Below are 27,364 nucleotides of genomic sequence, written 5' to 3'. Positions count from 1 at the left end.
CTCGTTCATTTTTTTTTTTTTTTTTTTAGAAAAGGTAATAAGCAAATAACTGGTCTTATTTTTGCAAGCATCTTTTGTTCCAATGAAAAACAATTCTCAGTCTGTTTTGGTGCTTTCATGATGAAAACTAGAAGACTAAGTTTTAGTGAGTCCTATGTCCTCCGTCTCTCCAACTTTTTAGTCATTTCTATCACCCTAGTTTGGGCCCTCCTCCTTTATTGCCTGAACACCTCCTGACAGGTCCCCTTCCTCTTACTTTATTCCAGTCTTGCTCCTACTGGCTTTGCTTTACTTAATACATTGACCTGATAGATCCGTCCCTTGGTATGCAATCCTTAGTGACTCTTCTTTGCCTGCTGGTAGAGTCTAGCTGTTTCTTCTGACATCCAGGGCTCCTCAGAATCTGGCAACTGCCTTCCTGGCTTAGCCTCATTGCTTTCTGTTCTGCCCTTCTGCCTCCTGCCTCTCCCCCTCCTGCCTCCCCCCACCTATAGTTTAGCCATAGTTAACATCTCTCTGCTTATATCCATGATATTCCCTCTCTGTGGAAAGCCTGCTCTCTGTCTCTTGGCTCTTCCATTCTGGCATCCTTGGGTATACCATATAGTTGGTGAATAACTTGCCTTTTAAGGCCTCACTTAAATATCACTACCACTATGAAATCTTTCTTCTCCAGTAGAATACATTTACTTTTCTCTTTCTCTCTTATCTCCAACCAATCTGCCAGTAAATCTGGTTAAAATATATCCAGAAACCAACTGCTTCTCACCAACTCTACTGCTGGTCTAAGCCACTGGGATTTTTTACTTGAATTATTTGCAGTAGCTTCTTTACTGATCTCTCTGTTCCATCTATAAAGTCTGTTTTTCACATAACAGCCAAAATACTATTCAAGTGGAAATCATATCATGTCACTTTGTCAGACCTCTCCAATGACTTCCTAGCTCACACTAAGTTGAAGTCTTTCCCTGGCCTGTAAGGCCTTACGTGGTCTGGGCCCCATATTCTGTCTGCTTCAGATCTTGTCCCTTACCACTGTAGCCTTTGCTTACTGGTCTCCTTGGCAGACATACTCTCCTCAGGACCTTAGCATGTGCTAGCTCCAGTGATTGAAATATTATTTCCCTAGGTGTATGCATGGCTCAATCCAGTGTATTTCCTTCAGATCTTTCTTTACATATCAATATATCAAAGAATTCTTCCCTGATGAAATAATATCCCCCTCACACCACACTACCCAGCTCCTGGTTCTTGACTACATCCTTTAATTTTACCCTGACTTTATTTTCTTTATAGCACCTATTACCATCTGACATAGTATTTATTTGTTTATTCTAGAGCAGTGACACCTTTAGAGCATGGACTTTGCTTTTTTTTTAACTGCTGAATTTCCAGAACTAAAACAGAGTCTTGAATATAATACTAAATAAATAGCAAATTTATTAACAAGTATGTTATTGCTCTATCCTCTGTAATCCCATAATACATTCTGTATACCTCTGCTATGCTCAGTGGATTGTTTCATTCTACCTCTAAACCATGACCAATTTGAGGTAAGACTAAGTTTTTCTTTCAGTTTATGTTTCAAAAACTGCCCTACGCAGCAAGGATATATAAGTTCCTGCATTATGGGGTTTTGAATCTTATTTCTCTATGTTCCTTGTATAGAACAGAGTATCTGACCGTAGGTAGTATGTGCTTAGTAAACGTTTGTTTGGTAATTATTGAATGATGTTAATATATAGATCTCATCCCTAGTTTACAGTGGCAGCTGATAAGCAAATTCTTATATAGAATCTTAACTTTCCACTAAAATATTATGAATTACAGGAAAAAGCCCAACTAAATTGGACACATGCTATTTATAATAGTGTAGCAATTTTTATTTTTTAAAGGGCTTATAGAATCAAATTGAAAATTGACATTTGTCAAATTTTCAATTGTCAAAGAGACATGAGGGATGCAAATACTAGCCCTAGTTATATCTTATTATGTTCACAGAAAACTATAAAAGTGATTACACACCTGTATCAAAACAACAACAACAACAACAACAAGGGGGAGAAGGAGGGGAAGAGGGAGGAGGAGGGGGGAGGAAGAAGTAAAAGAACTCTAAATATAAGGGAACAGCATTTTAATGAACCAAAGGAAGCAAAAACATCCTAGCAACCAGAAAAAAAAATTAGAAGATTGCTTCACTACAAAGCAATAAAACATAAGCACTATAAATTGGTGAAGAAAATAACATACCTAGAACAGCAGGCTGTGAAGGAAAGATGACTGTATAAGGTAAAAAGGGAGATTAAGCAAGATAAAGAACAACATTTAAGTGCAATAGAAGACTTACAACTAATTGTAGTAGGGCAGAACAGAACTAACTCTAGAAAACCCTACACATGATATGTACATGACTTTGACAAGCTTTCCCTGAATGCAGACAAAAGGAAAAGATGCTAACAATTCATGTTTGAGTATATAAAATGTATGAAAGATAGACAATGTGGATCCAAAGTAAGACTTACATGTTTCTGAGAATTAATGAGTAGAAAAGCAAAAATATAAGTAAAACAAGAAAAGTAAATTATATTGAGTTAAAGTATGTAAGTTGAAAGAGCTCACCAATTCCCAAATAATTTCCAAAAAAAATTAGAAATATTCTCACTTAAAAGAAAATAGAAATAAAGAAGGAAACAAATCCTGTAAGGATCTAGGGAAAAATAAGCAGCTTACTTAAAGGAAGAAAATTCAAATTGACCTTGGACTTCCCTACAATACTAACATGTGCATTGACTCAACTATCTGGTTTTAAGGGATCCAACTGAAACTAATTTATGTGCAAAGGATTTGTGAATTAAAATGTGCACAGCATGGGGCACCAAGGTGACTCAGTCAGTTAAGCATCTGACTCTTGGTTTCGTGAGTTCAAGCTCCGCATCAGGCTCTGCACTGACAGTGCGGAGCCTGCTTGGGATTCTCTCACTCCCTCTCTCCCTCACTCACACTGTCTCTGACTCTCTCAAAAATAAATAAATAAACGTAATTTTTTTTAAGTGTGCACAAGAGCATTATTCTTAATATTTTTAAATTATAATAAAATTCATATTCTATAAGAAAGGCATGATTAAATAAATCATGGTATGTCTCTTTTTAATACTATAATTACAGCCCTTTAACATTATATTTTTAAATTAGACACACTCACGATATGTTAAATAAGACAAGATACCAAATTCTTTTATGGTGTGTTCCAGTTTGTATAAGGGTGTGTGTGTTTGTGAGAGACTGTTTGTGTATATGTATGTGTTTATATGAATAGGAAAAAGTCTAAAATGTTAATGGTGTGCATCTCTGGGTGGGGGAAATATGTCATATATTTCTGTTTTTCAGAATTTCTGTGTGCATATGTTATAATATGAAAAAAGCCAGACACATTTATGGAAAAAGAAGTTGAGAAAGTTATAAGTCTTTAATCCTTCATAACTGCTTCTAATAGTGACAGCATTGTGGGAAGAGATAGGTTATACCTTTAAACATAAAGGTTGGAATGTTTGATATCTACCCAAAGAGCTGCTGGAGATTCAATGCAATGGACATGCATCACCAACGAAGTTCTTAGATATAGGAGATTCTCTTTTCAGATATAGACTCAACTGGGTTCTTCCTTTGATACCTATAGTCGAAAAAACCTAGCTACAGAAAAAAAATGACCAAAGAACAGCAATGAAAAAAATCCATTTGGAATGATAAGAAAATGGTGCAAAGGGGAGATAGGTTAGAGCCAGAGACGGAACCCACTAAATAAACAGAAGTTTTAGAGGAAGAATTATCTTTCTCAAGAATGTAAGTATGGTCCTTTATTATATTGAATATGAAGACTCCAAAAGAAATTATAATTGGATGTCAAATTATATTGGATAATCCAACCTCCAAAAGAAATGCTTATATATTCCTCCATATTAAGAATATATCAAAATGTTGTAGATATAGCCAAAGGAATGCTTTAGTTGTACCTTTGCAGAATTAAATGCTTGTATTAGGGAAACAAGTCTAAAATCAATGGTCTAAGATATCAATTTAAAAAATAAAAATAAAACAATAACAAATTGGACCATAGTTCAATTCTTGCAGTTGGGCAAGAATAAAAATTAAAAGTCATGCATATTGGAAAGGAGTAAAACTGTCTTTAGTCACAGTTAATACAATCATCTATGTAGAAAATCATAAGATAGCTATAATAAATTACTAGAACTAGTAAGTTTAGCAAGGTCACAGGATACATAGTCAATATACAAAGATCAATTATGTTTTATATACTGAAAAAATAAAATTAGAAATTAAAAATTTTGAAGTAGCATGTAAACAATTAAAAAAATACCAAAGGAGCAGTCTAACAAAATATGTGCAAGATTTACATACTGAAAATTATGAAACATTCCTGGGAGAAATTAAAGGTTCCTATTTGGATATATACACCACGTTCATAGATTAAAATACATAATATTGTGAATATATCACTTCTTTTCAAGATGACCTATATATTAGAAACAATTTCATCCAAAATTTTACCAGGTATTTTGTGATAATCGACAACTTGCTTGTAAATTTTAAATGGAAATTCAGAAGACCTCAAATAGCCAAAACAATCTTGAAAAAGAACAAAATTGGAGATTGCCATTTACCTGATTTCAAGACTTCCTATAAAGTTGGAGTAATCCAAACAGTGTGCACTGATGTATGAAGACACATAGATCAATAGAAAAGAGCAGTGTCCAGATAAAAACGTGAATGCATTTGGCCAATTAATTTTCAAAAAAGATGCCAAGGCTATTGAACAGAGTCCCAGAATGTTTCTGGAACAAATAGATAGTTGTTAAAAAGAAGAGGAAAAGGAAGAGGAGAATTGACTGAACATAGATATAGAACTACATACAATGGCTAAAACTATAAATCTTCTACACACAAACATACAAAATCCTTCTGAACATCAGGCTAGGCCAAGATTTCTTAGGACAGAAAGGAAATGAGCCTTAAAGGCAAAATACTGATGAATCCTCAAAATTAACTGTTTTGGAAAAGCGCAGAAAATTGGTAAAAAAAAAAAAAAAAAAAGACAAGCTACAGACTGGGGGAAAACATATTTTAAAAACATATCTGATAAAGGACTTGTATCTGGAATATATGAAGAACTTTTTCAACTCAAATTAAGAATACAAGCAACCCAATTATAAAATTAAAATTTAAGGGATGCCGGATGGCTAAGTTGGTTAAGCGTCAACTCTTGATTTCAGGCCAAGTCATAATCTCAATTTGTGAGATCAAGCCCTGCCTCAGGCTCTGCACGGCATGGAGCCTGCTTGGGATTCTCTTTCTACTTCTCTCTCTACCCCTTCCCCACTTGCACTCTTTCTCTCTCTCAAAGTAAATAAGTAAACTTAAAAAAAGTTAAAATTCAAGAAGTATGAAAGATTTGAACACTTTAAAAAAGAATAGTAAATAAGTGTATGAAATAGTATAAAATGAATATAAATCTATTTATATTTTCAATTTTATACTTTAATTTATTTATATAAAATATTTATATTTAAATTTTTTATTATATAAAAATATAAATGGAGTACATGAAGTAAGTATATGAAAAGACACTCAACATCAGTAATCATCGGGGAAATGCTAATTTAAAACACAATAAGAACCATATATACCCGCTAGAATGGCATTAACATGGACAATAACAAGTGCTGATGAGGATGTGACACCTTCATACATTGCTGGTGGCAATGTAAAGTGACAGAGTCTCTTTGTAAAACAGTTTGGCAGTTTCTTATAAAGTTAAGCATACACGTACTGAACAATCATACTTCCAGGTCCCTATCCAGAAAAATGAGAACATGTGTCCTCACTAAGATTTGTGTATGAATGTTCGTCAGAGTTGTATTCATGGTAAATACAAACTGGAAATAAATGATGAATTGACAAATAATGGAATTTCATTAAATATGAAATGCTGATGCAGGCAAACACGTGGATGAGCATTATGCTAAGTGAAAAGAAGCCAGGCATCTAAGATTATATACTGTATCATTCCATTTCTGTAAAATTCTGGCAAAGTCCAGTGAGAGAAAGCGGGTACATGGTTGCTTAGGAAGAGATCAGGGAGAGAATTAACTGTAAAAGGGCAAAAGATAATCTTGATGAATAGGGTGTTGGTGGTGATGGTTACACCACTGTGTGCATTTGTCAAAAGTCATCAACTTGTATACTTAAAATTGGTATATTTTGTAGTAAGTTATATCTCGAAGCTGATTACAACAAAGAATACAGACCCAAAAGAAGAAATTAGACCTTAGAATTCAAGAATGTCAAGTCAGTGTTGGGAGTGGTTTAGAGGTAGATTTTAGAAGTCCCAGGGAGAAAGAGAGAGACATTAAGAGAAACCAGATGTGTTTCAGTTTCCACCCTGTACCAACTTAAATTACCAGTGTATTCTAGAATATTGGCATAGATCAGATTCCCATTTTTTGTGGTCATGCAGAAGCCTGGGAAATTGGTGACAGTGGGCTATTTGGTAGAGGATAAGGGAAATGGGCAAGTGTAAAGAATTATGAATACACTATAGGCCAGGGAGCCCGAATTTAGTGCTGGAAAAATATTAAACATCATCACAGGTTGGATTTGCCAGTAAAAGAAACAGAGTAGCAGAAGCTTGGCTTTGTAAAGAACCAAGCACGCCAGGCCTCTTCAGCTTCAGCCCCTCTAGTTACTGAACAGCAGGCCTAGTAGTTTAACCAGAAGCAGTAATCAAAGGGATCTTGGCCCTGGTCTGATATTTAGATTTAGATTTGGATTTAGTCAATATGAAACCTGCATCATTAAAACTGGAAAATGTGGTCTATGGTACTAGATGCAGTCATAGCAGAGGGCTAGGACTAAACTGTCCTCACTTGGTGTGGAGCACAGAGGAAGAACATGAGTTGTTCTAGACCGAGTGTCATGATTGAATTGTGGGTGATGAGTGTAATGTGTTTGAGGCATTAAGATGTCTGCATGAGTAGAATACGTGGGAGGTGAATGTATTAGGAGGGTACGGGGAGGGGCGGAGAGAGAGATGGGGTCAGAACACAAAAGGGCCTTACTAAACCATGTGAAAGATCAGGGCCTCCTACGTGAATTCCCCTGAGCTGTAACAAGAGTGCTAACACACAGCTACCAGCTAGCTGTTAGTATAGCCTCCAAGGACGACCTCCTCCTCATCCAGGACTTTTCTAGCTCTATCGCTTGCTCCCTCTCTCTGCAGTTCAGTAAGCAAACATTATTGCACTGAGAAATAAAGAGGAATGGTTGATGGTGAGTCAACTGCTGTTGAGCCCATTTTAATGTTAGAGAAGATTGTATACCTTTTAAGTTGGTTCAGAAAATAGTCATGCTGTTGGGAAATAGAAAAATGTAAAAGTACACGAATTAGCACTGCTGAGCCAAGAGAAATAGAGACAAGGAACCGTTGTTAAAAGGCCGGGACTAGGACTCTTCTACACTGGTTGCTAACCAGCTCTCCTTGGTGACCTCAGGCTAGTCCTCTCCATGCCTCAATTTTCTTATCTATAAAATGGGGGTAATAATGCTGTTTCATTATCTGTTATCTGTGATTCTGAAATCCCAAGAGCTCCCAAAACCCAAAGTTGGTTTGGTTCGGTTTTAGTTTCGTGGAGTTTGTGGCAGATTCATTTGGTGGTGAAATCTAGCCTGAACTCTGAGGCCTTATGCTTATTTCCCAGTTGGTGTGAATGTTCATGAATTCTGAAGTAATGCTAAGGTTTGATTATGGGGCGCTGACCTAAATGCTGCTGGAGGTGTTTATAATAATATGCTATAGGAACTCTACTCCCTTTCTAAAATCAAAACGGTTCTGGACTCTAAAACATCTGACCCCAAGGGTTTCAGATAAGAGATTGTATACCTGTAATACCTTCCTCATAGGGTTGTGTGAGGATTGCATTTCTGACAACAGAACTCAGGAAATGGTAAAGCTATGATTATTTATCGTTATTCAGACTCAGAAATTAGATTCCCTTCCCCCATCCCTGAGAACGAGCGAGGATTAATACCTGATGATGCCTACATTTGTTTTTAGTACTTTCACATTTTAGTATATCAGTTATTGAAATGGTATATGTTTTTTAACTGTCCTATTCTGAACACTTATCCTTCTTTTTTTGCAGTCTTTACATACTTGGGTAGGTATCTTATATGCCTTCAGGTGACAAACTTATTTTTCAGTCATTTTTCCTAAGGTGAACCTTATGAAACCCATGGTTAGATTATATATCTCCTAACTAAAACACACAAACAGCTATGCTTCTTTTCTGAGAGTTCTCAGTAAAAGTGAGTTCTTAACACATCCCAAGGCAGTGCCTTTGTTTTGTAAAGTCATTGGTTAAAAAACACTAGCACAAAAATATTCTTCTAGATTCCATTCAGTGTCTCCCAAGTAGAATTTTATTTTTGTGGTCAATTTTTGGCATGCTCCCTATTTCTTCAGGCTATATAAAACCCTTTTGCTGTGTTTAATCCTTGACCTGTGGGCATGGAGAGCTGATTATGCAACACATTTCTAGCATCAGGAAATTTTTAACTGAAAATTTCATATACTAAAAGGCTTGGGATGAAAAGAAGAATTCTTTAAATAAAATATTTCAAAAGGAAAGAGATAAAATGGTTATTTTAAATGTACGTTTTAGTAGGACATTTGCCTTTTGTCAGAGTTGGGCTGAAACATATCAGTAATAAATCTTTTTGCCATTCTGGCTCCTGGTCCCCAGTTTCTTTCCCCTGGAAGAATGTCATTGCAAACTGTGTGTGTGTGTGTGTGTGTGTGTGTGTGTGTACCTTTGTTTGGGTGTTACTAGGTGCCCCACTCTTGGCTGGCAATTCTGGTGCCTGGGTGGTTTCACTTTAGCAACAGAATGAGAAGGAAATACCATGATGGGGAATTGACACAGAGGATCAGGACACTAAGATTTAATAGAATGTAGGGATTGGAATGGAGACTTTCTACATTGGTTCAGAGACGGGGAGAGGAAGAAGCACAGGATAGGGCTTTTTTTCTTCTATTTGGTTCTAAGTCTCATGCTTTTTCCCTATTTTGCCAGTTCTACAATCGGCCAGCCAACCAACCAACTACTGAATTTCCTTTCCCTGCAGAAGGAATTATGGGCAGGAAACATTACAGTCACTTATGAGTGAAGAGTTCTGTATCTTGATGGCTTTTGCCACCATGATTTGTGGCATTACAACAGGCCTGTCCTTTTTCATGAGAGTATAGAACCAAATGGCCCCTGTCAGCTTTCTCATGGTCTCAGGCTATGACAGGAGAACATAAGTACAGTAGTTTGGGAGAACTTTTGCTTTGTAATTTTCTAGTTGGTTGACCTTGGGTAAGATCTCTTTACTCTCTGCCAGATATTCCATTCCATCTTAATTTTTCCATAAATCCTATTTCCTCTGAGTCTCTCGAGAGTCTTGTAAGGGCAGGGTAAATTACAATCTCTGAAATATTACTCAGTACATGAAAACACTGTTTTTTCCATTTAGTTTCTGGAACTCCATAAAGGTGTTTGTGGTATTAATTATTTAAACCCCTCTGAGACTCAATTTCTTTATCCTAAAGATAACAGGAAATAATGGCATAAATATGTTTTGATAAATGCAAACTCTTCTTTTGCCATAGGATTGTATTTAAAGTAGGAAAAATGATTAATTTGATTGATGAATATGACTTCTTCTAATAAGATTGCTCGCTGTCGTGTATGTAGTAGCCAACTGTGAGCATACATCTGTACAAAGTGAACATGTTATCCTTATTCTGATTTGGAAAGTAATGGTATCTCCTGTTGGTTCTTTCCTTCCTGCCACCATCGGCCCATCTCTAAGCAGTATTCCACTGAACTGAAGAAACTCTACTGCCAAATTGCAAAGACATGTCCCATCCAGATCAAGGTGATGACGCCACCACCACAGGGCGCTGTCATCCGTGCCATGCCTGTCTACAAGAAGGCTGAACATGTCACCGAGGTGGTGAAACGGTGCCCCAACCATGAACTGAGCCGTGAATTCAATGAGGGTAAGAATTAGGATTGGTGGCTGTTTAGCTAAGCTCTTTGAATATAGAGATCCTGTGGAGATTTTTCTTTGGAACCCATCGACTGGGTTCCAATCTGTGCAATCCGATGGCAGGTCAGTCTACCTTTATGTCTAATGGGCTGTTTGAGAAAAATGATAAACTTGTGGCTTCCATAATGATTGGACAGTTTAATTTCATATTGGTGATTACTAGATGACCTGGACTTGCCTCTCCAGTCCCTACTACTTCCCTCCTTTTTCTCTTTTATCCTTTTTTTGAATGAGAGGATGTAGAAGGGACAACCTGACTTCCGATTTGTCCAGCCCAGGCAATGGCAACCCTCAGCTTTAGTGCCTTTCCTGGAGTGATTATTAAGATTATATCAATTCTGAGCAGGAAGGGTAAGTGGAGGAAGCATCAAAGGTGAGAAACATGAAAACACAGAAGAGGAAAGTGGGATAGATGAAAAAGGAATGAAGATGAATAATGGATAAAAGGAGTAAATAGAAGATCTAGGACATAAGCTGGGAGGTGGGACAGCAAAGTAAAGGACTATGGATCAGGGAACAGGTATCTTGGGGTCTCCTTTAAGCTTTGTGTCCATAGAAATGTCAGGCCCCAAGTTCTGAGCCTCATATCCAACAAGGGCTTTACAAAGGAGGTCACTATTTCCATGGGTTCTCTTACATTGAATATTCTAAGGTTCTATGAAAGGAGGCTAGGTAAGGAGCAGAGGAAAGTGGAAAGGAAGGACAAGAGAACACATAAATATTCACCACAGAGTGATCTGGGTGCAGAGGCTTGCAAGTTAGGATACTTTAGATAGAAAATATGTTAAAAATGGAAATATTGGTAGGTAGCTAGAATGGATGTAGGAATAGATAGTGAAGAAAAATTAATGGAGGAAGAAAAAGAGTGGGTAGAAATTTCAAAAGAGAAAGTTAAAACCCTCCCACCTTAACACAACTACTTTTTACAAATTAACTTCTCGTCCTTGTCTACATGGCCTCATTTTCAATACCTTTCTTTTAAAAAAAAGGAGTATTTATTTTGAGAGAGAGAGCATGTGCATGTATGCCAGTGGGGGAGAGGCAGAGAGAGAGATAGAGAGAGAGAGAGAGAGATTGAGAGAGAGAGAGAGAGAGAGAGAGAGAGAGAGAGAGAGAGAAAGAGAATCCCAAGCAGGGTTAGATCTCACAAACCATAAGATCATGACCTGAGCCATAATCAAGAGTCAGAGGCTTAACATACTGAGCCACCCAGGCTCCCCTCAATACCTCCCTATCTTGTTTTTCACTTAACAGTATGTCTTAAAGAGTATTCCTTATATGTAGACTCCATTATAGGTTTCTATAACTGTCCTTGATCCATCAAGGTGATACAACTATATTTTGTTTTCTTTCGCTTTCTCATTGTTTGACGTGATAGCTATTTTTAGTTTTTGCCAAATAGGTGATTCTTCAGAGAGCATTTTCACACTTGATGTTTGACTTTTATTGAGTATAAAATTGTATAGAATGGTAATATGTATCCAAATGTTAACAACACCCTTATGGCTCCCAATTCTCAGATCAGCTTCTTTCCTTTGGAGCTCTGTCAGGTACCCCAATTTTGTGAAATCTGGCCTATGCTCATTTTTATTTTATTTTTTTAAAAGCTTTATTTACTTCTTTTAAGAGGGATTGGGGGGTGTGGAGAGAACGAACATGAATGGGGGAGGAGCAGAGAGAGAGGGAGAGAGAGAATCCCAAGCAGGCTCCACACTGTCAGCAAAGAGCCTGATGCAGGGCATGATCTGACAAACTGTAAGATTATGACTTGAGCCAAAATCAAAACATGGCTGCTTAACTGACTGAGCCACCTAAGCACCCTGGCCTATACTCTTTTAAAAGCATGCTTCCTTTTTCTTATTCTCCTACCTGGAGCTCTTTCAGCACCACAAAGCCAATGAATTTATCTTTATGACCAAAGCAAGTGTAAAACCAGGTGCCTGGCTGGCTCAATCAGTAGAGTATGCAACTGTTGATCTCAGGATCATGAGTTCAAGTCCGACATTGGGTGTAGATCTTAAAAAAAAAAATCAGGTGTAAATATGGATACTTTGTAGCAGAGAAAAGAATAGGCAGTGAAATGCTTATCCTTATTGAATGTTTTTGCTAGTCAATTTGAGGGAAGCATCTTCTCTCAAGTTGAATTGTCTTTTTTAAATTAATCCTTTCCTTCCATTTCCCATGGAAGTTAACAGAACCCCCTCTATGGATCAGGGCAGAGACATAATCATGGAGTACTATGAAAGCTTGAATTATTTACCTTAAGCACCAGAAACAAAGGACTATTCCTTAAATATAGATAAGCCTTCCAGCCATTTCTATTGCTACAAAGGTACACCTTCATTTATTAGATATCTGGCAATGAGATCTGTTCCTTTTTCCAAGGATGTGTATTTTCTGTATTAAACAAACTATTTCTTTAGCCATCAATATTTTGTCCATGCAGCTTCATTTTTTTTTTTTTTAATTTTGAAGGCAAAGAACTAACTATTTTGTCTTTCTGTGTTCTGCAGGACAGATTGCTCCTCCTAGTCATTTGATTCGAGTAGAAGGGAACAGCCATGCCCAGTATGTAGAAGACCCCATCACAGGAAGACAGAGTGTGTTGGTACCTTATGAACCACCCCAGGTAAAAAGATAAGTACTGGGCTGACTTAGGAGAACATTAGTGTGTTTTGAGCATCTATTTCTGCCTTAGTCTTTGTCATCAAATACAAAAGTTTTTGTATTTCCCCTCTTCCGCTTTATTATAGACTGTCTATCTCCTTAAGAACTCTTTAATTTGCACTAAGTTAACTTGGTAACATTGCTCTGTGCCCCTGTTCCCAGACCGGTTCTGTGGGAAGAACACTGGAGCAGTGAAACCAGAGTCTTTTGGTTTGCTGGCTTGCTGTGTGGACCTTTAGCCTGTGACTTTCCCTCTCTAAACTTCAGTTGACTCACCCATAAATGACCGCTTAGGACTAGGTGATTTTTAATCCTGAGGGCCTTTTCAGCTCCACAGTGTTATTTATGGAAGTCTACATTTAAATCTGTGTCGCACTGTTTTATTCACATAGGGGAAATATCCCTGGGGTGTTGCTGTTGTTATGGGTAATTTTTCATCTCCCCCCCATTTGAATTGGGTGATAGGGATTAGCTTACAAATGAATAGGATCAAAAATTAGTATTTTTAAAGCCCATTTCACCTAATGTAGTGTCCAATGTTGCAAACATTAGCTTTAAGTTTCCCAAGAGGCAAGGCAAAGAGGAATCTACAATGGGTTTTAGAGTTTGTCTCCCTAGAGGAAAGCATATCACCTCATGAGAAGTGAGTTGGTTACATAGAAGAACTGTGAAGGAAGAAAGAACATCAGTTCAAACCAGTGTTAACCCAGATTCTTTTTCCTCCTGTGTTCAGGTTGGCACTGAATTCACGACAGTCCTGTACAATTTCATGTGTAACAGCAGTTGTGTTGGAGGGATGAACCGCCGTCCAATTTTAATCATTGTTACTCTGGAAACCAGAGAGTAAGTGGCATATGCGGAATTGTCATTCTGTAAAACACCGTGGGCAGAGGGCAAAGTGAAATTGTGTTTGCTCTGTCATTAACTTCCCATGTATAGCAAAGAGCTAACCTTGATTTTGTCCTTTGTGCTTTAAATCCTGGCTGCAAACACTGACATAAAAGATCTAAGAAGGTGGAGACAGAACAGGGTGCGTTAAAGTAGAAGGGAGAAAAGAACCAGGAAGGCATGCAAGTCACTTTATACCTGAATTCTTGACATTTGACTACAGTAGTTTCTGATTAGACAGTGTTTGTTTCCATGTGGCTCCCAAGGCAGTTAATAACTTCTTTGAGTAAGTCTGGGCTGCCTAAGGGGGTTTTATCCAGAGACATCCACAAGCTCAACTCAACTGTCCTTCAAAATCTGTAGTTAAATCCAACTGTTCAGTTAATGGCTTGGGGGTTCTTTGCGGAACAAATGGAATCATATTTACTAATGTTGTTTGTGGCATGCAAGCATTTTTGTGTTCTGCCAAGCGCTTCTGGGTCCATTCTCGGAGCAGCGATGAGTGACTGGTGGTCATGGTGGATGGGTGATGGCCAGCATCAGAAATGGAAATGAGAGAACTCCAGGGCTTTTAAGGGTCTTTTCAATTTCGCCCTTTCTCTACCTCTTCTCTGATTCCTAGTGGGCAAGTCCTGGGCCGACGCTGCTTTGAGGCCAGGATCTGTGCTTGCCCAGGGAGAGACAGGAAGGCGGATGAAGACAGCATCAGGAAGCAGCAAGTCTCGGACAGCGCAAAGAACGGTGACGGTACGAAGCGCCGTAAGTAGCTGTAGTAGCCAAATGGGGTAGGGCTAAATTTTCTCCAGATGTGGGGACTAGGAGCGACATTTGGGAAGGTGCATAATAAGACCGCAAGGCTTTAGGGGCAAGTATGACTTGAGGCCCCACAGCCAGTGCAAACTGCTGTCCCATTAATGGAGGTGCTGAAATGGACGCCAGCTGTGCACCACAGCTTTACAAAAGCAAATCCTCATTGTGAGGATTTCTTAGTCCAGCGGTCCTAAAACTGTGACTCTCAGACCAGTAGCATAGCATTATCTTGAAACTGGGTAGAAATGCAAATTCTTAGTTCCCAGACTTCTTGAATCAGAAACTCTGGGTGTCAGCTACTGATGTCAGTTGACTTCTCTGTAATTGAGCATCAGGGCTGAAAATAGCATCTACCTACCTAATGAACTCCTGGGAATAGTGGGATTTAAGAATATATTTCACAAAGCACAGTCTGGGGACTCTGAAGATCTGGGTTGCATTGAATTTTGACAGTTCTTGGGGCCTTGGGGCCTCAGTTACCTCATTTACAGTAAGGCTAACGATTTAGGTCTGCTGTTTTCAAACTTCTTTTGTTAAGCATTAAAAGCTTTTTTTTTTTTTGCTTTAATGAAATATTTCAAAAAACCTAAAATGCATATAGATTAAAGCAGAGTGACTCTATTTGAAGGGGACGGGAGTAGGGGATCATCTGTGGCTCCATGCTCTGCTCACAACCATCCCTTGCCCATGTGGTACAGCCCCAGAGGGGCCCAGACCTCCAGGGAACAAAGTATGAAAACCACTGATCCGCATGCCCGTCTGATTGCGAAGTTGATTCTAGGAGGTGCCCCATGTCATCCTGTTATCACTACAGCAAGTATTTTAAAATGCACCACCCGATGACTTATATCATGAAAAAACATTTTAATCTTATTTGGATTAGTATTCCAAAGATATATAAATTGTATTCTGTTATAACAGCGTGTATATATGTATATACACACACACAGAGATATATGTATACATATATATGTATATATATATATATATGTATATATATACATATACACACACACACATATATACATGCCTTTACTTTGTATACATACACATATGAAGAAAGTTATATCCCCACCCTAATTTTGCTCTTGAGTCTGTCTGGTGGTATAGCTTCTATATGCTTCCCTGAGCACCTCAGTTACCTACAAATTAATAACTTTTAGTAAGAATAGATTATCTTAGCTTCAGTAAAAGGATCAGCTCTATATCCTGGATATATGGTGTAGTTGCTAATTTTGGAAACCTTAGGGATTTATGAGCTGCATTCACTCACTTTCCCAAAGGGAAAACAGCCCCGGAAATGAGACTGCATGTCTGAAGTTCCATGATGTATGCACTACCATGAGCGGGCTGAACACACAAGCTGAATGCATGGCCAAGACAACTTCCACAACACACATTTCCCTCCTTGGAAGACAAATGATCTGAAACATGAAACACCAAACCAATTTATCTTCCTTTCCTTAACAGCTGTTCGCAGTCGCAGGCCAGCAAGACACAGGGATTCCTGCACATGACTTAAGCCAGCTCCCCTAAGTCTTCCTTCTGCTCACTCCCCTCCCCCACATCATGATTGTTAGGTGTGCCCTTAATGCAAACGCGATTATCACCAAGTAAATGGAGGTTTAGGACTGGCAACTCAAATCTCACAGGTCTTGCGGAAGCTACTGTCTGTTTAATGAATGTATTAGTGCTTCAGAAATGTTCCCAGGATGAAACTTGCATTTTCCCTCCACTAGCTTTTCGTCAGAACACACACGGCATCCAGATGACATCCATCAAAAAACGGAGATCCCCAGATGATGAGCTGTTATATTTACCAGTGAGTCTCCTTTGAGTATTCACGATTACTTCATTTTACCTTCTCTGAATGAGCTCTTCCTCTGTGTCATCTTATTATCTGTGCCAATGAGAAAGGGGTGGTGGTGATGAGGGAGATAAAACAGGGAGAAGCTATTGTTTGAAAAATCAGGAAATGATCCCTTTCTTCCCCAATGTTGAAATACGTCAGTAGTGCAGGCTCCTTTCCCGCTACCCATCCAGCCAAAGTTACTGTTCTAATATAATTTTTCTTACCCAAATATTTATTATTAATTTGCATTTCATTGTTTAAGAATCGTAAGATTCCCCTAGACAGCATGGTCATGCCATATCGTCACCAAGACTGAAATTTTGCCAGACAAAGTTCACAGATCTGACAGTACACCAATTCCAGACTCGACTGTAACTTCTTTTAGGAAGTGCTATTAAGAAGGCCAAGCAAGACAGAGTCCTCAGTTACGTGTGAATGTCCAGGAGACTCAGCCCAGTTGCTGTGTAACAGCACTGTTCATTCCTACAAGGAACATGAGTCTTCTTACGGTCGCTGAGGCTCCCTGTCTTAGACTATGGTTGAAGTTTGTTGGATTCTTATGACCTTAGGTTTTGGCCATCTAGAGTGGCAGTCAAGTCTTGGTAACGAGTATAACCCTTGACGCCATCTTGACTGACCTGAGAGCCAGGCAAGGAAGGCCAGGAGATCTGACTGGGAGCTGCCTCCCTGTATGGAAGCTAAAGCAAACCAACAGGTTTGGGTGTGCCATACCTGCTTCCCTACCTTCTTTGGGCCCTGACCTTCAGGGCAATAGACTGCTTGCTAGTAAAACAATCAGGCAATGAGTTAGCCAAGATTCTCAGTGTCTTTTTTTCTCAGGCTACATATGGAAACTGACTTGTGAACTTTAAGTTAAACATTTTCCTGGTATCCCACGTATTCCAAAAGACCTAATATGTTTTCAGTTGCTGAGATAGGAACCACTTGAGAAGCTGTTTTTAATGAAATTTCAGTTTGTGCTAAGGAAGGAGGTCCCGTGTAATCAGTTACATCTTGAACGTGCAGTGAAGAATTAGCCACAGTGGATTGTGTGAATTAAAAAAAAAGGGGGGGGGAGCTTTTAATTTCACATGAGTTTAGTTGGTGTCTCTTGGGGTGGCAAATATGCTAGGCCTTTAGCATTTGCAGATCAGTAGAATACAACTCTTACCTTCAAAGAGCTTGCCTTCTAGCGAGGAGACAGTTAGGATATAATGAAATAATTGCCTCTGGAGCATCAGGCATGATGCAGTAGCAGCACCTAGAAAGGACAGAAGACTCACGAAAAGACTGAGGTCAGTGGGGAGCTTCGCAGAGGTGATCACAGAGCTGGGGCAAGTAAGAGTTAAGGGAGAGGAAACCTTTCTATTTCTGACTTCTGACAAACCCTGCCTCTCATCCTCAGGGAGGGGACTGGGGTGAGGCAAGTAAAATGCCTGGGGTGCAGAATTTAAATAAGCACTCACTCTTGGGGCCCTGCAAGTGCTCACGGGCCCTGCTTGCCTTGCTCCAGTCCTGGTCCTGCTCATACTTTTAAACCCTTTTCAGAGACTCTTTTAAAGAGAGAAGAAGCCTATTTTGCCTCAGCTGAATGCCCTTCCAGGGATATTTAATTACAGCTCATTCCCATTATTTTGGGTAGTTTTGTCTTCTAAAATCCCTGCAAATGCTATCTTAAATACTGAATCATTGCTCGTGGGGAAATATAGGATTAAGTTCCCGTGAGCCTCTGGGCACGACATTTTCAGCAGCCCATCAGTAAAGACACCTTATTTAATATATACTATTGATTCATTTTAACACTGAGCTCATGACCAACAGCACTATAACTTGTGCCTACATGAAGCTGATCTAACACATTTTCTCCTTAAGGCCCACTACAGCCTTCTGGCACCTGAAGTATTAGACAGCACTTCAGCACTACCCTTGGGGACCACTTTAGAGAACAGGTTCACCATCAAAAACCACAAAAATGTGCAAAATGTGGCAGTAAAGAGACCATGGAAAGGATACTTGTTTGCAGCAGGAACCGTGAAACAAGATGGCGGAGCACACCCTTGTTCTCCTGAGCAACCAAAATGTGCTGCTCTGCGCACATCCACGAATGACCACAGGGCACCCCCAGTACCGATGTTCATGTCACCAGTGAACATTAGCGAGCAGGCAGATTCGTCAGTGCAGAATGCCCAAAGACGATTGACTATACTGCTAATTGTTCTAGAGTTCTTCATGCTTCCTTCTCCTTCCTGTGTCCTTCATGTAGGTGAGGGGCCGTGAGACCTATGAAATGCTGTTGAAGATCAAAGAGTCCCTGGAACTCATGCAGTACCTTCCTCAGCACACAATCGAGACATACAGGCAACAACAGCAGCAACAGCACCAACATTTACTTCAGAAACAGTGAGTGTGTTGATGTGTCATTTTAGGAGGTGTGAGAAACAGTGGCTGTTTGTTTGGGGTAGAAGCAGGGCAATGGGTGGATGGCGTAGAAGAGGCCGTGAGGCAGCAGAACATGAGAGGTTCACATGAGCTGGTACGGGGCCCCCTCTTTAGTTTCGACCACCTTCTAAGTTTCTTTCCATACCTTTAGAAGTTCCACCCAGCTTCTGAAATGAAGCTAAACCATTTCAAGTGAATTACAGAGACTCCTGCAGAGAGAGTTTGTTCTCTCCACGCCTCAACCATACACCTCTATCAATAGAAGAATTTTGGGTATACAGGCTTTTCTAGTAACAATGTGTATATTTTAAAACACATAATCTTCCCTTATCCCAGTGGATTGTCCTGTACTTTTCTGGGGATGCAAACAACCCACTTTTGGGAAAACCATCGTAGACTGGGGTTAGCGCCTAGGTTTTCCTCTGAGTGACTTATCTGAGCACTGTGTTGAGGATTCTAAGACCCAGTGTGTGCTCATTGGGAAACTGCCTGGATGCAACAGGGCGAAGCGGAGTCTTATTGCCAGGTTTCAGCATCTCTGTTCTAGGTTGTCTTCCAACAATACATTTTTACATACATTGGGCCAGAGTTTGCAACCATATTAGAATCAGCATGCAACCTATTTATATGTTGATTTTTACTTTGACTCTTGGATCTTTAATGCTATTGTCTTGTGACTAATCAGAATAGCATAGCTCTTATGGGAGAAAGGAAAGTTACCAAGTCAAGACTCCGTTGATCTGTGGTTAAGAATAATCACTTGTTACCTTCAGTTAGATATTGTGTCTATACTGAAAATATTTCCAGAGTCTCTGTAGATAATGTAAAATGTCTAAGTAATTCAAATATTTGACTCTACTCTCCAGACAAAAAGAAATGAAGCCAAAACCATCTTGCCTAAGGCAAATTTTATCTTTTACAGCAAATGAACAATAAATAATGGTTAATTTCTGATATATTATTAGCAACTATACAGAACTACGGAAAGTGAAAGAAAGAGGTCTCTCATTCTTTTTTTTTTTTAATCAACATAAATGCAGCTGAGGAGTTGGGCTGCATCTGGGATAGTCAGGAGGCAACCTCTGAGCACCCCTGCCTGTGGCATATGGGGTGAGCAGCAGAGGGGTGGAAAAGAACTGTGCTCTCCCTTAAAAGACTTCAGGCTTGTTGAGCATTGAAGACCTTTTTTGCCTGGAAGGGATCCCACCATTTACTTTGAGCATGAAGTTTTGCAAATCATAATTATAAAGTTTTATAGTAAGGCTGAGTGGGAAGTTTAATCAGGAGTTTTCTTGGGGACACAGAATATCCCAAAGGAGAATGAGAAATCAGGGTTGCAAACAGAATTCCCATTGCCAATCCTACATATTCTTTAGGATATCAGAAGAAAATGTATGTTAATATATTCAAGTTTAAAACCGATTTAGTTCTTGTCAAATCATACAGCAAGGATCAAAGAAACAGACCCGTAACATCACTTACAGACCGAGAGAGGATAAGTACCTTTTCCCAAATATGCATGCCCTGGTATTAAAAAAACACTCAGAAATTGCCTCCAGTGCACTCTGGAAATGTTTGGCTCAGCCAAAATGAACTCAGAAAGATTACATAGTAGCATATCATGCTGAACTAGTTACTCTGTGATAGTCCTTCCTGCCTTTTTTCCCCCCAGTTAACAGAAAAAGTACTGTCAGGCCACATTGATACTTATTAAACGATGTGGTTTATAAAAGCCTGACCATCTAGCAAAGAGGTTGGCAAAGTTTTTTTTTCCTGCAAAACACCAATAGTAAACATCTTCAGCTTTCTAGTCCATATGGTCTCTTGCAGCCAGCTGCCCAGTTCTGTCTGTGTAGCACAAAAGCAACCACAAACATTGTATAAATGAATGAGAGTGGCCACTAATTTTTATGGACACTAAAGCTTGAATTTCATATAATTTTCATATCATGATATAATCCTTCTTCTTCTTCTGAATTTTCACACCTCTTAAAAATGTAAAAACCATTCTTAGCCTATGGCCCAAACTACATCCACTGTAGTTTGCCAGTTCTTGTTGTAGATAAATGAGTGGGATCATCCTTCATGCCTCTCGAAGCTCAGATTTTTTGCTAGAAATATTTGGAAGCTAATACATGTATCCTAAAGTAGAGAGGTATGAAAACGTTTTAGGAAAGCCTCCAGTGATTTTTAAAGTGGTATTTTGGCATCTACAAAACGACAGCCTTTAACAGAGATCTCTTTTGCCTGAGAAAGTTAGGGATGCCCATCTGGACACAAAATATGGTTAGTGTTGTGACCTTATCATCAGCTAAGTCTAGAGTAGTTGAGTTGATTCACCTAACAAACTTTTATTGAAGATCTGTTATGGGAAAGCATTAAGGACAGAGGGAAAAGTTCCTACCTTCCCATAGTTTACAATTTAGTGGTGAATTCCTAATCAGACTACCTTTTGAATCCTAAGAAAGCTCTGGAAATTTATTCTGAGCATTGTATAAGTTAATAGGACAACTTTAAACAACTTCTCTAGATCATACCATAGAAGGAATAGTTTAGTGCCATAATTTTGGAGATTTGATAAACCAGGAAGCTCTACCTTAGTCAGCTGGGGGCATCGGCAATTTGTGTTCATTTACATGGTGTACATGAGAATACATAACCCTGTGCTCCCACGTGAGGAGTTATCCAGCGCTTGTCGTCTGACTGGGTGGCATTGCTCTGAAGGGAAATTATTTTATAATTTGGATTTCATAAAGCAATCTATTTCATCAGAGAGAAACTGCATATTAAACTTGTGTTATTTTTAAAAGCCCCGAAGACATTAGAAACATATCATCCCTTTTTTGCATGTGTAACCACAGATAAGTAGTGAGGAAATAGTAGCCTCCCCCTTCCCTGGGGTGTCCATTTAAAAGTGTCCTTGCATGTTTTTGAGTTACTATCTCACAGTGTGTAAGAGCTAACTTCAGTGTGATGCCTTGTGCATGGAAGAATGTGACACTGCAAATGAAATCTTTGCAAAATATAGACATTTGGCTTAATTCTGTCTTTATTGTATCATATATACATGGGTCTCGAATGAGTAATATACATCTGCATGAATTCTCCGGTTGCTGCGTTCTTCCACTGGGTTTTTTTTTCAGCTCTCTTGTTTATGTGTAAATCTCCAAGAAAGAGTATGAATGACTAGACAAAGAAAAATGGAAATCTAATTCCCTGGCAATCATTTGAAAAGAAAAAAAATCAGCTTGGAAAATGCCTATAATAGCCTGTGATTTCCTTTCCAAAAATATAGTACCAATTTTATGCTGGTAAGGGATCAATTTTGTGCTTTTCTTTTTAGTAGAGGGAAAATTAGTGGGAAGAAAATACACAGTTTCCACTAAGTGGCAATAAAATATTTTCAGCTGAGTTACTTCTGTTTCTCACTATGTGTTTTCTCTCTGCTTGCTTTTCATTTGTGCATGGTTTTCCTTTTTCAAAAATTCCTTCACAGTTACCTTCATGATCATAGGCTTTATGGAAAATAAATTTTACACGGAGTTTTTGTGAATCAAATTGGTATAGATATAAGTAGGCTTTATACACATTTGCAAAGAAGTGTGATTTTAGTTGATTTGCTCACATTGAAATAAACATTCTGGGGTTATGTTTATAGAAACAAGAATCTCATGGGAGGACAAATTGGACCCATTCTTGACACTGGATTCTGCCTTCATATTTTCAAGGGACATTAACTTTTTTTTTAACAAAGAAACTACGGTTCTTTTTTTTTTTTTTAAGTTTATTATTTAGAGTGAGGGAAGAGAGCGAGCAAGCGAGCATGAGCAGGGGAGGTGCAGAGACAGAGAGGAAGAGAGAGAATCTCAAGCAGGCTTCGCACTGTTAGTGTGGAGCCCAACCCGGGGCTTGACCTTAGGAACCGTGAGATCATGACCTGAGCCAAGATCAAGAGTCAGACAGTTAGCCAGCTGAGCCACCCAGGTGCCCCAAGGGACATTAACTCTTAAGACAACTTTGCAGAAGCTACTTGAGACCTTTTTAGCAATCTTTTGATGTGCACACTTTGGACCAATAGTATTGCTTTTTCATTTTTTTCCTGTAGTTTATCCTCCGTCTTGGCTTCCACCATGATCTCAGGTCAACATCATTTTGTTAAAATTGTACTTAGCCTTACTCTTGTTTTCTCCTCGAAAATTATTTTTGAGTTTCTACAGTATGGATTTATTTTAATTGTAATACAAACGTGGCATGCTGAGGAGTGTTTCCTTCTCCTTGGTGATCCCTTGATGATTGTAGATTATCAGTAATACAGGTCAGAGAACAGTGGAGCATAGTGGGATCTGGAAGGTCATGGTTCTAATCTCATCCTACCATGGTTGCGGAAACTGAGGCCCAATGACTGTGCCTGTGATTTTATAACCAGTTTATAATCAAGGTGAGATGAGAGTCAGATCTGGAAGACACAGCTCTTTGCAGTGTTTTGTCTGCTTCATTGGTTAAGAAAGTTATAATAATAAAACTAAAATAAATATCTATGCCCACTTCTATATCTCTGTATCAGTCAGTTGGTATGTATCCTTGTGGTTTCAGTACAAATCCTTACCTCTTTAAGCTCATTTGGCTATGGCTTTCTCTAAGAGTATTGGTATTTTTTCCTCAGATTACATAGCTGAGGGAGAAGCAAGCAATATTTTCAGCATTATCAACATAGGAGAGAGGAGAATACACAAATCTCAGTCTTGTTGATAGGTATGATTTAGACCATATTTCTAAGTTTGATTTAGAAATCCTTCATATGTCCAGAGTATTTGTTTGCAATTGCCAATCTCATAGAGGCAAAAACAGGTGGATATTGACAATTTCATTTGGTTCAACCTTCTAGGTCAAGGAACAACACAACTTTTACAGTTTATACAGGGTTATTTTTGAACATCACAGCTCTGTTAGAAAGTTTTCAGGGCAGAGATTTATTAGCCATGAATTGGTAATGAGGAAAAACCTGTGACTAATTGAATTCAGATAGATTAAATCACTTTTCTAAGTTCTCACATCTCATTGCACCACTAATCTCAGTTCTAGATCTCAAAGTTTGGACCCTCGTGGTCCGTATATATACTCTTGTCATAACTAAAAGACGATTCCTGCATGTTGTCCCATCCAGTCCTTGCTCCAAGAGAAGCCCCAAAATGAAATCTCCAAACAAGAAGTCAGTTACAATTCTTTATCTGAGAGTAAATTGTGCCCCTACTAATTCATATTCTGGCATATTCTTTAAGATGATCTCAATTCTTGCTGGTGAGATGTTTTACTGAATTCCAGCCCTAACCAAATAAAAATGGCTTTGTTCCTTTGTAAGGAATAACCAAATGTGACTCAAAGCCATCTGGGAAATAATTCCCAAACAGTTCATAGGGTTACACAATCTTGAGCAAAGTAAAAGGATCTGTTCCTGGCATCCTTGTGGCATAATTGATTTCTTAATTATGTAAAAGTTTCTTTCATGAGTTTGATATGTGCATTTGGAGGCCAAGTTTGTGACTGAAAGGATTAAGATATTTATCCACCTCAATCTGGGCACATACAAAATGCTCATTAATAGTTCTTTACAAATACATGTGATGCAGTCCCCATACTGATAAGATCGTATTTCTTCATGCTTCGTAGTTAGGCTACACAGGAACAATAATGAGGTATCATAATTGGGCCAATGACATTTTATAAAAGATTATTGTTAATTCTTGTCTCTGCATTCCCTTTTCAAGTCATCGAGTCCAATGTGCCAAGCACTGTACTAAGTACCTTGACCTACCCTGACACCTTAGTCCTCAACTGAATCACTTGAAGAACTTGTTAAAAATATATATGCCTGGGCCCCAGCCTGGTCTCTGAGGGATCTTGTTTTTTTGTTTGTTTCTTTCTTTTTTAAAGTTCTATGGGTGATTCTGATAATTCTAGTTAACTACCACTACTTTATCTCATTTCTTCACAAAAATTTTGAGAGGAAGGCATCTCTGAGAAATTTTAAAGGAGGATAATGAGGAAGGAGCAAAAATAGCTTTGTAGGTCATTCTATTCTGTCTTACTGTGATCATGAAGGTAGGAGGGTATTTCTGTATTCAGTTGATGTGAATATATGAAGTCCTAAGTCTTCACCTCTTCTTTTCTCTGGTTCCTCTCTGCAGTCTCCTTTCAGCCTGCTTCAGGAATGAGCTTGTGGAGCCCCGGAGAGAAACCCCGAAACAGTCTGACGTCTTCTTTAGACATTCCAGCCCTCCAAACCGATCAGTGTACCCATAGACCACCCCCCCCCACCCCATATCTGTATTTTGAGCGTGTGTTTCTTGTGTGTCCATGTATGTGTGTGTGTGTGCGCGCGCGTGCACGTGTGTGTGTGTCCAGCCCTTGTAAGCAGAACTTGAAGACACTTTGGCTCAGAGACCCAACTGCTCAAAGGCATACAGCCAGTAGTGAGAAAATCTTTTGAAGGGACTCAAAACTTTACAAGAAAGGACATTTTCCACAGATTCTGCATCCTTATATCTAGCACTGGGCAGTCAGGAACCCCTGTGTTTGTCTGTGAGCTTTGTGTTTTTCTTAGAAGGGAGGGGCTCAGGTTGGAAAGAGGGGCATTAAGATGTTTATTGGAACCCTTTTGTTACCTTCTGTTGTGTTTCTAAAACTCATAAAGAAGCTTTTGAGCAGGTCTCAAACTTAAGATGTCTTTTTAAGAAAAGGAGAAAAAAGTTGTTATTGTCTGTGCATAAGAAAATTCTAGATGACTGAGAGCTTCAGTCAGGCCCTTTTAATGCTGGTCATGCAATAATATTACAAATAGTAACACACTAAAGTGTCAAGTGTACTGCTGGGCAGAGAGATGATAATTACTATAAGTAGCTAATGTGGGGGGATGTTCTTTTCTTCTTTTAGAGAGTTTGCATTATTAGTGTCCTCCCCTCAATATGTAGATAGAAAGTTCAGTAACACTGTTAGATCCTACCACTGTCACCTTGTTGGCATCTGATATGATAATCTTCCTTGCTCATGGAAACCCCGGTGCCCTACCCCGCAAGCTATTGTTAAGACCCCAAGGCAGATAAACCTAATTTGTCATTTTAATATGAGGGTAAAACCACCTCAGTAATATTATTCCAGGCAGTTAAAGATCATATTTCAATGGCCGAAATGGGGTTCAAAGGCCTCTCACCAAATCTATGACTAATTTGCTCATTGGAGCCCCTATCTCTCAGTCCTACCATGAAACTAGCCATATTGCTGATACTGTTCCAACTCCTTTGTCCAGGACACTTAAATTTTATTTAAGTGATGTCCAGGTAGACAATGTGAAAATCTGCACTCCTGGTCTGAAACTTAAAGATAGAAAGAATAGATGATTTTTCTTTTGGCTCAAAGAGTTTAGAGAATCTATTGCTTTCCATTTTAGAAATGTATTTTAAAATAATAGTTTAAAGACTTGAAAACTCTCCCCCCACTTCTCCCCACACCAAATCACCAGCCCTTTATTCTGTGTCATCACAGCAATGATTTCTTGTTATTGAGGCTGTTGCTTTATGGATGTGTGATTTTAATTTTCAATAAACTTTTGCATCTTGGTTCATCTTGCAGTTTTTCTTTCTGTCTCTCTTGCTTTTTTAATTCCTTAATCCTAGAATATTTTCCCATCAATGCTTGAAGTACCATGTGTGAGTTTAAGAACAAGAGTAATTAAACAGTCCCTTTGGTTTTGTTCCACTTCTGTCAGTATTTGGTGTTCTTATGCTCTGTATTAAGGTCATCAGTTCTAAAAATAAATTTCAATGCCTACCTCAACTTGAAATATATTTTAGCCCTGTGGGTGTTTAATTTCACCATAAGGAGTCAGGTACTATAGTATCATTTGTCTACCTCTCTGAACAGCTCTCGAGCTATATATGAAATAGCCAAACTTAAATCAAACCCAAATCCCAATCTATTAAATAATTCGGCTTCTGTGGCATGGGCATTAGCAAATCATCATCCAGAACTCTGTAGTGGAACCTGTTGTCCAATTTTGTTTTAATTACACTATGTTCTAATCTTTGAGTAATTGTTTTTAAAAGCTTCAAAAACACTTGTTCTGAATAAAAATAAGTAATCTAGTAGCTTGAAAAAATACTTAAGAAAAAATTATGTTCAAGACAAAAGTATATTAGTAAAATCTGGTGCACTCATTATGCTGTTGAGGTCTTTTCAAATAACTTTCCAATCCCCTTTTAAGAGGTTCACAAATCCCTAAAAGGGTTAATGAGTATGTTTAGTTTTTTTTTTTTTTTTTTTTTGCATTTGCTTTTTCTTTCACAAGTTTTTTTTTCTTTCACCCCATTTTTCTGCAAGTTTTTAATGCATGTATAGTGACTTATATAAATGTATATACTTGAACTAATGGAAAATATTGTATAATTTCAGTTGATCTATCTAGAGAATCAATGCCGCCTTTTGTCTTTAGAAGCAAGATTACCCAACTGGAGGGTAAGGTTACTGGCAGGGCAGTCGTGGGCAAAA

At 38.6% G+C, this 27,364-nt stretch overlaps 1 protein-coding gene across 11 annotated transcripts in view; it reads left to right on the top strand.

Moving 5' to 3' along the window:
* The window catches only part of TP63 (tumor protein p63), a 229,293-nt gene that overhangs the window by 186,769 nt on the left and 15,160 nt on the right, over positions 1 to 27,364 (top strand). For 8 of the 11 annotated variants that reach the window (XM_019839986.2, XM_003991796.6, XM_045037149.1 and 5 more), the window contains 6 exons: positions 9,931 to 10,117; positions 12,681 to 12,796; positions 13,568 to 13,677; positions 14,345 to 14,481; positions 16,272 to 16,354; positions 18,648 to 18,784. In XM_019839986.2, the coding sequence (XP_019695545.1) occupies positions 9,931 to 10,117; positions 12,681 to 12,796; positions 13,568 to 13,677; positions 14,345 to 14,481; positions 16,272 to 16,354; positions 18,648 to 18,784 (770 nt within the window). Of the gene's footprint in view, positions 1 to 9,930; positions 10,118 to 12,680; positions 12,797 to 13,567; positions 13,678 to 14,344; positions 14,482 to 16,271; positions 16,355 to 18,647; positions 18,785 to 25,008; positions 26,442 to 27,364 lie in introns of those variants that run through there. The other 3 variants (XM_019839985.3, XM_019839992.3, XM_003991798.5) reach the window with 2 other exon arrangements.

Source organism: Felis catus, chromosome C2 (assembly GCF_018350175.1).
Source record: "Felis catus isolate Fca126 chromosome C2, F.catus_Fca126_mat1.0, whole genome shotgun sequence".
Lineage (NCBI taxonomy): Eukaryota > Metazoa > Chordata > Mammalia > Carnivora > Felidae > Felis > Felis catus.
This window is presented reverse-complemented; position numbering and strand designations above follow the sequence as displayed.